Below are 14,481 nucleotides of genomic sequence, written 5' to 3'. Positions count from 1 at the left end.
TATATTTAGGCACAATATCCTTCCAATATGTAAAGCTTTTAGTTGTAATTGTTCTATTTTTATGTAATATTCGTTTAAATAAATAAGTGCGAAGACAAAAGAAGAAAACGACGATTTGAAGACGCAAATGACCAAAAAGCTCAAATGAACAAGATATAATTCAAGTGGTTCCATTTATTAATGAGAAACGTCTAAAAATTACAAGAGTGCAAGCCGCGAAACGCAAAGTACAAGATATCTCCGTGTACGAAAGGACGTTCAAAAATCCGGAACCGGGACATGAACCAACTATTAACGTGCGATGCAACGGAGCTAAAATTACAAATCAACTATGCACATAAATATAATATAATATATAAATAATTCTTAAAATTATATATATATATATATATATATATTATATTATATATTAATAAAACGTCGGCAAAACTAGAAAACAAAGTGATTGGGCTGGATCCAGCTGGCTATGTGATCGCATGGCCTGGCTGCCTTATTCCCATGCGATCGCATGGCAGGGAATTGGTGGCCAGGTCCTATAAATTCAGCATTTTTCGGACGAGTTAACACATCTTTTTCTCTTCCTTTCTCTGTAAGAAATATATATATATATATATATATATATATATATATATATATATATATATATATATATATATATATATATATATATATATATATATATATATATATATACATACATACATATATATATATATATTTATAATTTAAAGTTTAATTTAAGTTTAATAATAATTGGGTTATTGTAAGAAATGTTTTAAGATTTTGTAAGTCTGAACTCTGTTCGTGTAACGCTACGCGATTAATCACCACTGTAAGCTATGTTCTTCCTTTTTAAATTAATGTCTTGTAACTAAGTTATTATTATGCTTATTTGAGCCAAAGTAATCGTGATGTTAGACTAAATATTAAGACGGTGTTACCATATTTTGTACCATAATTAAGGTTTAGACAAAAGACCGACACTTGTGGACATTGGACTATTGACTATTAATAGATAGGGGGTATTGTCTAATCGAATGACAACTCATTAGAATCTGTCGAACCTTTCTTCAAATTAGTTAATCTAATAATTATTAAAATGATTATGTATGTTCTATTTAGTGACGTTTATACGACATCTTTTACGATCCTTTAATTAATTATTCGGATTAGGTAATTGATTATTCATTCTGATCAAGTGGGTAAATTAATATTCATATCTCATTAAAACAGGGGTGGATTACATACAAGGATAATTGGTGTAATTGTTAACAAAGTATTAAAACCTTGGATTACGCGCAGTCGATAACCTGGTGTAATTATTAACAAAGTATTAAAACCTTGTTACAGTTCGAATCCCTAATTAGTTGGAATATTTGACTTCGGGAATAAGGTTAATTTGACGAGCATTTTATAATTATGAACGATGGACTATTATGGACAAAAACCAGATAGGTATCAAATAAACCAGGACAAAGGACAATTAACTGGAGTAACAATCAATTAAAATCAAAACGTCAAACATCATGATTACGGAAGTTTAAATAAGCATAATTCTTTTATTGTATTTCTCATCGTACTTTTAATTACTGTCATTTTATTATTCGCAATTTTAAATTTCTTCATTGTTATTTATTTTACGCATTTTAATTATCGTCATTTATCTTTACGCTTTATTTAAAATCGACAAACCGGTCATTAAACGGTAAACCCCCCTTTTATAATAATATTACTACTTATATATATATATATATATATATATATATATATATATATATATATATATATATATATATATATATATATATATATATATATATATACAAATATAGTTTTAAAAATATAGCGTTAAACTTGGCTAGTTCTCTGTGGACGAACCGGACTTACTAAAAACTACACTACTTTACGATTAGGTACACTGCCTATAGTGTTGTAGCAAGGTTTAGGTATATCCACTCTATAAATAAATAAATAACTTGTGTAAAATTGTATCGTATTTAATAGTATTTCGCAAAAAAAAATATAACTATTTCGTATACGCTGCTGCACACATCAGTCTTCAATTCTCTGAGTTGTTTAGCAAGAGATTCCATCATATCTGTGAGGGATTTGATGGCCTCCGTTTGATTGTTGAGTGCAGAGAGTGGGGCACATGATGAAGTTGTTTCACCACTGTTCCAGTCATGATGATGCATTGTCATGTTCTCGAGCAACTCCCATGCTTCGTCTGCGGTTTGGTTCATCAGATTTCCTTGAGCTGCTGCATCGATCGTTGTCCTATGATTTACCGTAAGACCATTGTAGAAGGTACAGATTTGGGCTGACCGTTCTAGTTGGTGATTAGGGTATTTCTTCAGCAGGGTTTTGAATCGCTCCCATGCAGTGTAAAGAGATTCATCATAACTTTGTTTGAAGTTAATGATGTCACTCTTCAGCTTGGTTTGTTTAGAAGGAGGGAAATATTTGGTTAGGAATTTAGTAGCCATCTCCGTCCATGACGTGATGGAATCTTTTTCCAGTCCTTCGAACCAGGTTTGAGCATGATGAGTGAAAGAATAGGGGAACAAGTATAGCCGTACTATATCTTGTCCTATCCCTGGCTGTTTGTAGGAGTTCGAAAGAGATATAAATTTATCAAGGTGAGAATTAGGATCGTCATTCGGTAATCCATGAAACTGACAGTTGTTCTGAATGAGCTGGATGATGTGATGTTTTAACTCGAACGAGTGACCTTGAATATCTGAAAATCTGACCGGTCCTCCTCGACCTTCAATCGTGGGTTTAGTGTTTTCTGCTAAAGCAACGCGTAATGCCATTCGATTTCTGATTCGTGCTTCCTTGCGTGCTTTAGAGATTATGGCGTCTGGATCATGTACAAATAACAACGGCCCTGGTCTAGATCGGGTTTGGGTCATACACTGGGTATGCCTCTTTTTGTTGTTTTAATTTTTATACAGATAAACTAAGTTAATCTAAGGTAAGTTAATCTAAAGTAATCTAAGGTATTCTAATTATAGTCTAAGGTAGTCTTATTTTAGGCTAAGGTATTCTAATTATCCTAATTATAGATATGTTTTTGGTTCTTGCTACTGATTCCTTGGTATTTCGATAACAGAGCTTCGCACGAACTATTCAACAAACCAAGTGGCCAGGCCGACTACGGAGAGGCAGGATCCTTTTGGTTCCAATATAATTGGAGACTGTTCAGAAAATCCAACAACCAAGTCCGTGTATAATTGTCTTTCTTAGACACCACTTAAATGTTTGTGAATGAGTTTGATAGAGAGCAGTATTCTCTGATACCAGTTCCCCGGCAGCGGTGCCAAAAACTTGTCTCCCTCTTGATATGACCGAAACGGACGGTTTTATTTCGCGCGATGTCGTTAGGTCGCGGCGCGTCAGGGCCGGCCACCAAGAGGGGGGACACTTGTTTTAAATTTATATTTAGCGGGGCCTAAATCGTACTACTCCTTATTACGAGTAAGGGAAGTATGACCTAGAGTCGTATTTTTGAGATATCAGTAGAATCGAACCTATATCTAAAACTTAAGAAAATTATAAAGTGCAGGAGTAGTTGGTGATTACCTAATTTTGGGTTTTCTAGATTAAAGTAAAGTAAAGTAAATACGATAAAATTTGTAATTTAGATAAGGCTAAAACAAGTGCATGTTATAATTTCATCAGTTACTTTGCCGATATTATGGAATGCTGGCTCATGGATAGGAAGTGACCTTGTATTTACTACACTAGTCCTAAACGCCCCTGTCATAAGACATGTCACTGGGTAATGCGATAGGCTTGAAGATTCTGAATAGACAGCAACGTCCCTTACCCCCGACGCCCGTGCAGTCTGACTACAGGCATACATGTTCAGACGGCTCATCCAATTGAGCGACTCGATTGGGTGACCTATTAACATTCCGAAATGGTCTAAACTTTCTTAAGTATAATGGAATACATGGTTTTCCATATCCGAGAGACGTGATGGGTCACATGCTTTCGTTAATGATTGGTTTAGAAGATAGTTAGGCCCTTAAAAGAGTTTAACCATAAAGAACACCATGGCCAAGTCAAGCTGACTTCCAGGAAACTTTCGGTTATCCTAACGGTCCAATCCTTTATGTGTTCGAACAAACATTTCCTTAATTAACTAAGAATCCCTCAAGCGGGGTGCAATGCTTGAGATCGCGTTATGGTGAAGTGTACTAGTCAACACTAACCGTGTTCCATGGCCTTACTTAGCAGAGGTACAGCTTACAACAACCGTTGTGCTTCAGCGTGCACGTACGAAGTTTATATGCTTGGTAACTACACTAGCATGGTCTAGGACCAACAATGTACTAGAGGTCTAGTCAGATGTTTCACTACGAAAGAGTCCTCAGTCGGAATCCAAGGCTCGGTGGACTTACTACAACCGGTGTGCCTCAGTCAAACTCACGTTGTATCCGATAGACTTCTCTTACCAAGGGGTGACACAGATAGTGTACTCTGAATCGGGGTACGTGACTTCCCAATAACAGAGCCAATAACTACGTTCTATTAGTTAGAAAAGCGATTGAGTTCAAAGCATAATCGGAAAGCATTTTGACAACATACACAAGCCATAATATAATTTCGGCAGTATAACTGATTACGTCATAACATACACTAAAGATAACTACTCGCTAATCATGGCAACAATACCGCAAAGCATAATAATGAAAGACATTATAAAAAGACAAGGGATAGAATTACCAGTAGATTAAACGAGTTATGAATACAAAAGTGACAACTTCAAGACTCCAGACCGCTCCTAATACAATCTTCGGCGTTCTTCTCCGGGTACTAGGTTTTCCGCACGGAGTCGAAGACCTTGAAAGTATGACTAATATTGTACAAGAGAGATAAAGAAGTGAATTGAAGTGCGTGTTGAAAATGAATGACAAGTGCCCTTTAAATAAGCTAGATTTTTGCCTGCAAACGGCTGGCAGGCCGTTTGGCCAGCCCGTTTGCTGAGGTAGCCCGTTTGCTGAGGCCGTTTGATCTGGTCGTTTGGCAGGCCGTTTTTCACATTGGCATGCCAGTTGGCAAGCCGTTTGGCCTGCTGATTCCCTGGATCGTAACTTGATTTCTTGTCTTTCACCGTTTTCGCTCTAGAATCTTCGTTTTAGATCCAATTCTCTTGATTCTTTTTGTATCGCCTTCGTAATTACTTGTTCTTCAATTCTAACCGACGAAGTGGGTATTTTGCCGATAAAGTTCAAATCTTTCTTGTTTTTGGGCCTTAATACCGGGGTGAAAACGTGAATTTTTAGCCGATATCAACCTTGCAAGTGTAACTAATGATAATTGAACTTGAGGATTTTTGTTCTAACTCGTACGTGGAATGTTTGTTTTCGTACTTGTGTTCAAAGTATAAAAGTATAAACCATATATGTTTCTCATCCCATGATTTAAAGAATAAAATTTGTTGAAAAGGTGGGACTATGATTTCACGGTAGTTGCATGCCAAAGTACTTCATTTTAAACGTTGTGCAATGAAAGTTGTTTAGTCTTGACCTAAACAAGTAAGTTATATCAATACTGGGTAAGATACAAGGTCAGTCGAAATGTGTTCAATTAGTTCTATGGCTCGTTACGACTCGATTAATATAGCATGTGAGTCACGTTGTCAAGTTTCATGCAAGAATCAAGTATAAAAGAAGATTAGAACGATTGCATAAGTTTTTGGTTAAGTTTGACTAGAAGTCAAACTTGGTCAAAGTCAAAGTCAACGGGTTCGGGTCGGGTATCCGACAATTTTTCTTCAATTAGTAGTCATATATAAACATGTTGGCCAAGTTTCATGTTAATCGGAGTTGCGAGTAAGCGGGGGTGAAACTGTGAAAACACAAAGTAATTTGGACAGCCATTTTCTCACTTCCAGACCACTGCTCCGCGATCGCTATGGTTTGTGTGTGGGGAGCTCCGCAATCGCGGAGGCCCTGCTTTCCAGTACTGTGCTGAATTTTCCCAAGTGCACGATCCAAAACTCTTTCAACCACAACTTATGAACCGCAAACATTCAAAACACGTATCTTATATCGTTGAAAATGTATTTTAACGAGGAATACAACTAAACACATATCATCAAGCAAATCCAACATTTAAAATGACTAAATCCTCGTCGAAATATCACCTCCCAAACCCAGTAGGCCCGATTTCTTCACGTTGAGTCTTTTATAATACTCGTAAACCTAGTTTTACTGTATAAAATTCCTAATTGAAACCCTAAATAACTTTCCCCAAAATCAGAAACAAAATCAAAATGTCTGAACGTTCCTTTTGAAATTCAAATAGAAATCATCAAAAAGCTTCCTGTGAATTCATTGCTTCGATGCTGATCAGTTTCAAAACCATGGAAATCACTAATCGACAGCTCTGACTTTGTCGCTAATTATCACTTCAGCAACGATCAACTGCAACAGCGTGTACTTGCAATGACGAATTTACATTTGTTGTTGGTTTCGGAGTTTGTCCTCGTACTAGTGACCCTAAGCTTGTGAAAATGACTTATATTTTAAGTTCGAATAATACAAATAAAATTATGAAAAAATGCATCCCTTCACAAGTTGAGCTTTTTAGTTTAAGCTCGAGATCTTGGAGGAGTTTGTCTAGGAATGTGCCCCGTAAATCAAATGCATTGACATGGCACCAAGTATGTATAGATAAGTTTATTTATTAGGTTGCCTTTGATAGGACTAGTACGGGTCATAAGGTTCAAACGAAGAATTTGATATTGTCATTTGATATGACAAATGAAGAATTTACAGAAATAGACCTCCCGAATAATATGGTGTCCTTATATAACGATTGCTACGAATACTTGTTTATATCTAAGTCATGTACATCTCTTGTTGTAATTGAAACCAAGGTTCCTGAGTTAGGCGGTTATTGTTTATGGAGGATGGAACAGGGGGTTCCAAACTTGTTTACAAAGCTATTCGTGATTAAGTCACCATACTAATATGGTTTTCATGCATTTAGGAAAACCGGTGAACCTATTATCGAAATGTATGGTTATTAACCCAAGTCAGTAGGAATCAGTGATATTGAGATTCCTAGTGTAGACAGCGCTGTTTATGTTTATAAACCTGATTCAGAAGAAGTCAGTTCTACTGGGATTTTTAGTACTGAGTATTCGTGCTTTGCGATGTCATACACTGAAACACTACTTTTGCTTGACCAATAGAGGAGTGGGGGATCAAGAAGATATTGGTAACATTTCAAAGTGTAAACCTAACAACACACAACTCACTTTTTTTTTTTTTTTTTTTTTTTTTTTTTTTTTTTTTTTTTTTTTTCTTGAAGCAAGAAGCAAACAAGGTTTTCGAATTTTATGATAAAGGGTAAAATGACTAGAGTTTTCATTGTGTGTGTTAAGATGTCAATGTCTAGAGTTTTTATTTTGGTTACCACTTATGCATTTTTTTTTTTTTTTTTTTTTTTTTTTTTTTTTTTACTTTTTTAGTTTGGTACAATCAGCGTATAAGACACATACATTGTTTAGTGATGTGGTCTATTACTTTTTTTTACTTTTTAATTATGAAGAAAATAATCATTATTATAAAATGCATTGTGTGGCTTTATGCCATATTTATTGGCATTCAATTCCGATGGTGGTGGTTGGTGGTGGCCGTGTGGCCTTCGGTTGTGTAAGTTAGTGAGTTTCACTCTGCTATATATATCCTAATTGCCTTTTGTTCATTTTTTGATTTGTGCTTCATACTGTGCCTTTTGTTTGTGTGACCTTATGCCATACTTAATAAGAATTAACTGTGATGGTGGTGGTTGGTGTGACATGTGTTAGATAATGACTTTCACTTAGCTGCATTGTAACTGCCTTTTGTTCATTTGCTTTTATGTGCTTCATACTATGCTTCAATAGAAATACTGTCTATAATTGTTGATTGACTTTGGTTGATTTAAAGAACCAGTGCAACATTTTAAACCACCAGCTTTATAGACCACCAGAACTGTAGTATCGCCCCACGATTAGAAAGAACCAGTGCAACATTTTAAACCACCAGTGCAACATTTTAAACCACCAGCTTTATAGGATGGCTCTTTATTCCAATTTGATGTTAAATGTTTTGATGTTGCACTTTCTTTTTCACATACGCACATTGCTTGGTTTTTTGCAATTGTGAAGTAAGAGACTGATTGCTCCAGTTTGTTACTCTTGCTCTATATTTCTATCATTTAGATTTAATGTCTATGTAATTACTTTTAATAAATTATAAAAGTTCGTTTTCAAGATCGCAGCAAAGAATAAGGCCTACTACTATTTAATACCTCTATTTCAAGTACTTTTGCTTGGTCTAAACAGGGAAAAAATTGTAAAGGTTGTTGTGAAGATTGCGACAAATACATGGCGGAGTTAGACGGTGCCTAAGCTTCCATGGTCGAAACCACGAGACAATCGATGATTGCATTGTCAACGTAGTGTCTAATCCAATCTGAAATTTTTGGGTTTAGTATGTTATACTACCGTTTTTGATCTTTTTAGTCTAAAATTATTAATTTTGTTTTTTATATGGTTTTCCTTTAGTCAATAGACATAATAATTGGGGTTTGTAAAGATGGCTCTTTTGGAATCAAACAAAAACAGAGGGGAGTTACGGATTCATGAAAATTTGGATGAACTTAGCCCTGATTTAGCTGACTTTAGCGCTGAATTACCTGAAACATTGGTTACAACTATAAACTTGCTAAAGATCATCTTTACACCTAGAACATGCCCTCGGATCGGTCCATGTTTCCTCCAAGGTAGTAGTTAGGGGAGGGTTATGCAACTACGGAGATGAACGCGTGGTTGGTTAAGTCCACTGAGTGATTCCAAACTGATGTTAAAAAGAAACTTATAGAGTAAAAAACTTTATCTAGTTAATGTTTACCGTTTTACATGCATTTTTACACCTAGAACACCAATTTCAAATCTCAACTTTCAAATCCAAAACAAAGATAGGAATGTGACATTTTATTTTACTTAACCAAAAAGTACAAAACAGTAAGAGCCCTTTTCCCTGAAGATGCACTTCAAAACGAATTTTAAAGACTCAAGGATGAAAGTACACGAAGATAGGATATTGAGTTGATATCTTCCTTCCATTGATTTGAAGTGACGCAGCCTAAATTTCACCACCACAAATTTTGACTCACCAAAATTGGGATAAGGTGCCAGCCCACTTCCACAACAATCTAAATATTTGTACTTTTTAGAAAAGAAAGAAATCTTACAATGTTTGAAAGTAATAAAGATATATTACACAGGAGGCTGATTTTAAGCTCCCAAATCCCAATACTCCAATAATCTGCACTAGCATTATATCAAGCAGGTAACTTTAATTGTTCTGTTTTTCATGAAATTTTTAATCATATTTTTGAGAGTCATTATGGTTTGATATTCGCATTAAGCTACTAAGTTCCATGACTTGTATGGCAATGTAAAGTGGGAATTGTGAGTTTAGATAGTGTCTTGATCGTAGCTTCATGGTTTTTCTTGTTTTTTTTCCGTACTATTGATTACCATGGTTGGTAAATGAATTGAATTGAATTGAATGGAAGAATGATAAGGTAGTTCTGCTCATTGCTCACAATGACAGAATATTTAATCAGATTATATAAAAATTGAAACTTTTTTTTACATTTCACCTCCCTTAAACCTATAAAGTAACTCATTTGATCTCAAAAGTTAAAAATAAAAAATAAAAAAGGTTATTAGTTAGAGATGAAGAGTACCCTGTTCTTGTTAGCATTTTTAGGGCATAATTTATATAGGAAGAGGCATTGTGTTCCAACATACAATTAGAAGTCGCCAAACCATCAACAAAAATCACTTATTCGTACCAGAATTGACCCATTACCCAAGCCATAAAACTTGCCTAAATTTCATATTCTTGTGTTTTTATGACAGTTATAAGTTCTAATGATAGACGTAAGTATATGTTATCCATATCTGATGATTTCTGTTGTGGTTATGTCCTCAATAATTAGAATTTAATTTCTTACTTTTTGTTAAAAGGAATTTTCAGGTTGCACTTGGAAGCCATTATAGTTACTATGGCTCTTTCGTTACGGTATTTATCTGCAAAGAGGAAACTGTCAGTTTGCATACCAAATCATCGAGTTACGAAAGGTTCCTCAAGAGTGGACCAGCTCCTGCAACTATAATTATGATGAATATTCGATCTAACCGTGGATACAATAAATACTTCCGGTTGTTTAGATCATATAGGTCGGACACTAACTATTCGACCCAATTGTCACATTGCAAGGAGAAATTTCAAATACGTGCCATCAATGCAAGTATCGAGGTAATTTGTTGTATAATTCTTACTTCAGTGAGTAATCTGGATTTTCCTTTTGAATGTTGGGAACATTTTCTAATTAATATAAGAATCATTCTTTATTATAAAGGAAATACAAAATTTTGATCTGAAAAAGGGCGCGAATTTGATTCTTGAAAGACAATGGAGACAATTCGTACAGTTGGCTATCGTATTGGTTTGCACATTTGTTATTATTCCCCAGGTTGATGCCGTTGATGCTCTTAAAACTTGCACTTGCTTGCTCAAAGAATGCAGGTTTTCACCCAACTCTTTTTGTGTGTACAATTATTTCTGTAAGTTAAATCTATAAAAAGGAAACATAAAATAACCATGGGAGTAATTTCCAAATAATTGAGGCTTTAGGTGCCATGTTTACTCAAATCTTTGTCCTATGGGCTACGATATGTTCATCATCGGTTTTTATGCCTAAAAAAAGTTAATCACCAAACTTTTATTTGCATAATCATTAAGTGTTTAAAAGCATTCACTTGTTACAGGATCGAACTTGCGAAATGTATTGCAAACCCATCTTGTGCGGCGAATGTTGCTTGTCTTCAGACTTGCAACAATAGACCTGATGAGACCGAATGCCAAGTAATTTCTCTACTCTTCCATTTTTATTTACAAACTGTGTTAGAGGTGGAAATTTTGACCCGTATATAAATGGGTCTATATGGGTTGTGTTTATCAGATGGGTCAAATTGGTTTTAACTATACCTGGCAAAGTAAACCCAAACTCTTCAAAATGGGTCCAATAGATTTCTATAAGGCCCAAACGGGTCTTGGAACCTGACCTGATTGGGTTTGACCCGTTTGGATCCGTTAAAAAATCTGGCCCATTTGCTTTCGCCCTGTTTGGACCCCTACCCGACCCAATTGCCAGGTTCAGTTTGAACGGGTCAAAAAACAGGTTGAAAGTCACATGAAGTCTTATTTTTGTATGCATACAATTTTCAAGTTCCTAAATCGTTTTAATTTAAAGTTTCAGATACAAACTGTAATATTTTGTAATCATAAAAACGCTTGAAATGTGGACAGAAAATGTTATGGGTCAGCGGGTTATAATCCATCATCTAAGCAACCCGACCCTCATATCATGCAATAACTACTTGTACTATGTCCATAAATAGTTGTACATGATAGGTGGTAGAAATATCATTATCCATACTTAATTTTGGAAACAACATAGATTCTTACATATTCATGAACTTGTGTTTCACAGATAAAATGTGGTGATTTGTTTGAAAACAGTGTTGTGGACCAGTTTAACGAGTGTGCGGTTTCACGAAAGAAATGTGTGCCACGTAAATCTGATGTGGGTGAATTCCCGGTCCCGGATCCTAGTGCAGTCGTTCAAACCTTCAACATAAAGGACTTTAGTGGAAAATGGTTCATAACAAGTGGACTAAATCCTACATTTGATGTCTTTGATTGTCAGTTGCATGAGTTCCATATGGAATCTAATAAACTTGTAGGCGATCTGACATGGCGTATAAGGACTCCAGATGGCGGATTCTTTACTCGATCTGCGGTGCAAAAATTTGTTCAAGATTCAAATCAACCGGGCGTTCTTTATAATCATGACAACGAGTTTCTTCATTACCAAGATGACTGGTATAAGTTCCAACCTTTCATTTTTCTATGCATTCATGTAATTTGAGCTCTACATTTTACTTATTTCGAAAGTAATCCTTTTTACCCTTAGTATTCATCGATAAAATATGAAACAAAAATGTCATTTGTTGAACAAGGTTGAATAAGACGCGAGACGCAAACGAGTTGGTCAGGACCTTGAAAGGTTGAGTCGGTCGAGATGGACGTTGACCAACGTTGATTTTTAAATAAAAATAAATTAACTAAAAATATTTTAGAAATAAATGATTCACAAATAAGATGATGTAGTGTTTGTTTAAATATTACATAGGTTTTTTATGATGTTTTCCTAAATATAGTGTACCTATTAAAGTAATTTATTTGTAAGAGATAATATGTAACTCAGTGTTTTTCCCACCTAATTTCTAAATGGGCTTGTGATTTTCGTTTACACTGTAACAAGGGTAGGCAAAAGTCAACGTTTGACCAACGTTGACTAACGTTGACTAACGTTGACCGACTTTTCACAAGTTTGACCTGACTGACTTTTAGTGTTGACCTACTAATTAGAGGCGAAACGGGACGTACTAGTCACCACCAAACCGCTGTCGAATTTGGAATTACAAAACTGTACATCATTAAATAAGTAAATATATTGGCTTAAGTCAAAATGATCCATAAACTGCATTTGCAGGTACATCTTGTCATCCCAAATAGAAAACAAACCGGACGATTATATATTTGTGTATTATCGTGGAAGAAATGACGCGTGGGATGGATACGGAGGAGCTTTCATATACACACGAAGTTCAACGTTACCAAAAACTATCATTTCACAACTACAAAAGGCGGCTCAAAGTGTTGGTCGAAATTTTGACACATTCATCCAAACAGACAACTCTTGTGGGCCCGAACCGCCACTTGTCGAGAGACTAGAAAAAACAGCCGAAGAGGGTGAGAAATTTATCATAAAAGAAGCCGAAGAAGGTGAGAAATTTATAATAAAAGAAGCTGAGGAGATAGAAGAAGAGGTAGTAAAGGCTAGGGACACACAAATGACATTGTTTCAACGGTTAATCGAAGGGTTTAAAGAGTTGCAACAAGACGAAGAAAATTTTGTTAGAGAACTCACTAAAGAAGAAAAAGAAATCTTGAATGAACTTCAAATGGAAGCTACAGAAGTTGAAAAGTTGTTTGGGCGAACGTTACCACTTAGGAAACTAAGATAATTTTCGAAATCTGGTTAAGAGTTCAAGTCATATATCAGTATATGTAATCGTTATATGTATATAGGGAACAGAAAACCAAAGGTGAGAAGAAAAAATTATTTTTAGTGTTTAAGGTGTTGTGACATATTGATACTTCTTGAATTGCTTTAAAAGGCTGCAATTGATCATTTTTGAGCAATGTACAACTTTCGTTGTATGAAAACATGTCATTGTATTGGTACTAAGAATAGTATGATTAAACATTTTTGTTAAGTTATTCTTTATATATCATATAAAATGATTTTTGTATCTTTTTTTATTGGCTACATCACTTATTATTTCTGCTTTTAATGATGTCACATCAATTTGGTATTCCATCGTATGATTTAAAATCAATTTCATTTTGTTAAAATACAACTAGAGTTATATTATACTACGTAGTAATAATCTTGTACATAAATTCTTGTTTACCTTAATTATTATTGTTAACAACTGAATTAGTTTTGTTCAATTGTTCAGGTATGTTGTTTCATAGGAAATTAATTAACTTTTGTTACACTTATAGTAAATGAATAAATAAATGATTGGATTCTAGTTCTGTAACAGCATATTGTCATGCTTTACATGAACAATCATAGCCATCTCACTGGTAATTGATTGAACAGTAGTGGTAATGATTTCGGGTCACCCTTGTAGGGAAAAAGTACAAGCATGTGTTGCGGGTCACTTGTAATTGTCATGCTTTTACATTTTTATTTGTTTTTTTTTTTTTTTTTCTGAAAAACAAGTGGGGGTCAAAATTCATGAATGACAGAAGTCACAGGGCAGCGGATACACTTTTTGAGTGATGTGTCAAGGTCATGAAGTGAAGTTAAATAAACGGGCGTCACTTTTTTGAGTGTTAAATTTGTGATGGGTGATGTGGTAAAATATGATGAATAGTTGTATAAAAATTAAATAAATTAATAATATATAAAAATTAGTGGTTAATTCCGATTGGTTAAAAATTCCCTGACGCCTTTCTTTTTTTCAGTCAAGTTTGTGACTAACGCCCCTGGGGTGTTAAGGGTGACGCCCCGTTAGAGGCGTCAGGGGGCGTCAGAACCCTCTAGCACGTCATCTGACCCAATTTTTTGACGCCTGGTTATATATGGTCTAAATACGAACTCAGTTTGTTATTAATGAGCTGATCGTGTTGATTTTATGATGATAAAATGTCAACGAGTCATGAGTACGACTATAAGTATACTTATTGGGTCCAAATTCACCCTTTTGGTAATTAGGGAGGAAAATAAGATAATAGCGTCAATTATAATGACTCGTTCATACAT

The 14,481-nt window shown here is 35.0% G+C and overlaps 1 protein-coding gene across 1 annotated transcript; it reads left to right on the top strand.

Annotated features, from left to right (window-relative positions):
- The first annotated feature begins 8,600 nt into the window (after positions 1-8,600).
- On the top strand, positions 8,601-13,323 carry LOC139877236 (violaxanthin de-epoxidase, chloroplastic-like). The gene is made up of 7 exons (XM_071864653.1): positions 8,601-8,711; positions 9,292-9,356; positions 10,043-10,334; positions 10,438-10,604; positions 10,847-10,943; positions 11,572-11,963; positions 12,637-13,323. The coding sequence occupies exons 1-7, from the start codon at positions 8,601-8,603 to the stop codon at positions 13,169-13,171; spliced, it is 1,659 nt and encodes a 552-aa protein (XP_071720754.1). The 3' UTR covers positions 13,172-13,323.
- Positions 13,324-14,481: the final 1,158 nt, after the last annotated feature.

The sequence above is a fragment of the Rutidosis leptorrhynchoides genome, chromosome 11 (assembly GCF_046630445.1).
Source record: "Rutidosis leptorrhynchoides isolate AG116_Rl617_1_P2 chromosome 11, CSIRO_AGI_Rlap_v1, whole genome shotgun sequence".
In the NCBI taxonomy this organism is placed as follows: domain Eukaryota; kingdom Viridiplantae; phylum Streptophyta; class Magnoliopsida; order Asterales; family Asteraceae; genus Rutidosis; species Rutidosis leptorrhynchoides.
The sequence above is the reverse complement of the archived record's forward strand: the minus strand, read 5'-3'. Positions and strand labels throughout refer to the sequence as shown.

Excerpts from the sequence above, each read along its gene's own strand:
- LOC139877236 (XM_071864653.1), top strand. The coding sequence starts at position 8,601 with ATGGCTCTTTTGGAATCAAACAAAAACAGAGGGGAGTTACGGATTCAT. Across the intron at positions 10,335-10,437 it reads CCATCAATGCAAGTATCGAG|GAAATACAAAATTTTGATCT; the intron begins GTAATTTGTTGT and ends TTTATTATAAAG. Across the intron at positions 10,944-11,571 it reads CTGATGAGACCGAATGCCAA|ATAAAATGTGGTGATTTGTT; the intron begins GTAATTTCTCTA and ends TGTGTTTCACAG.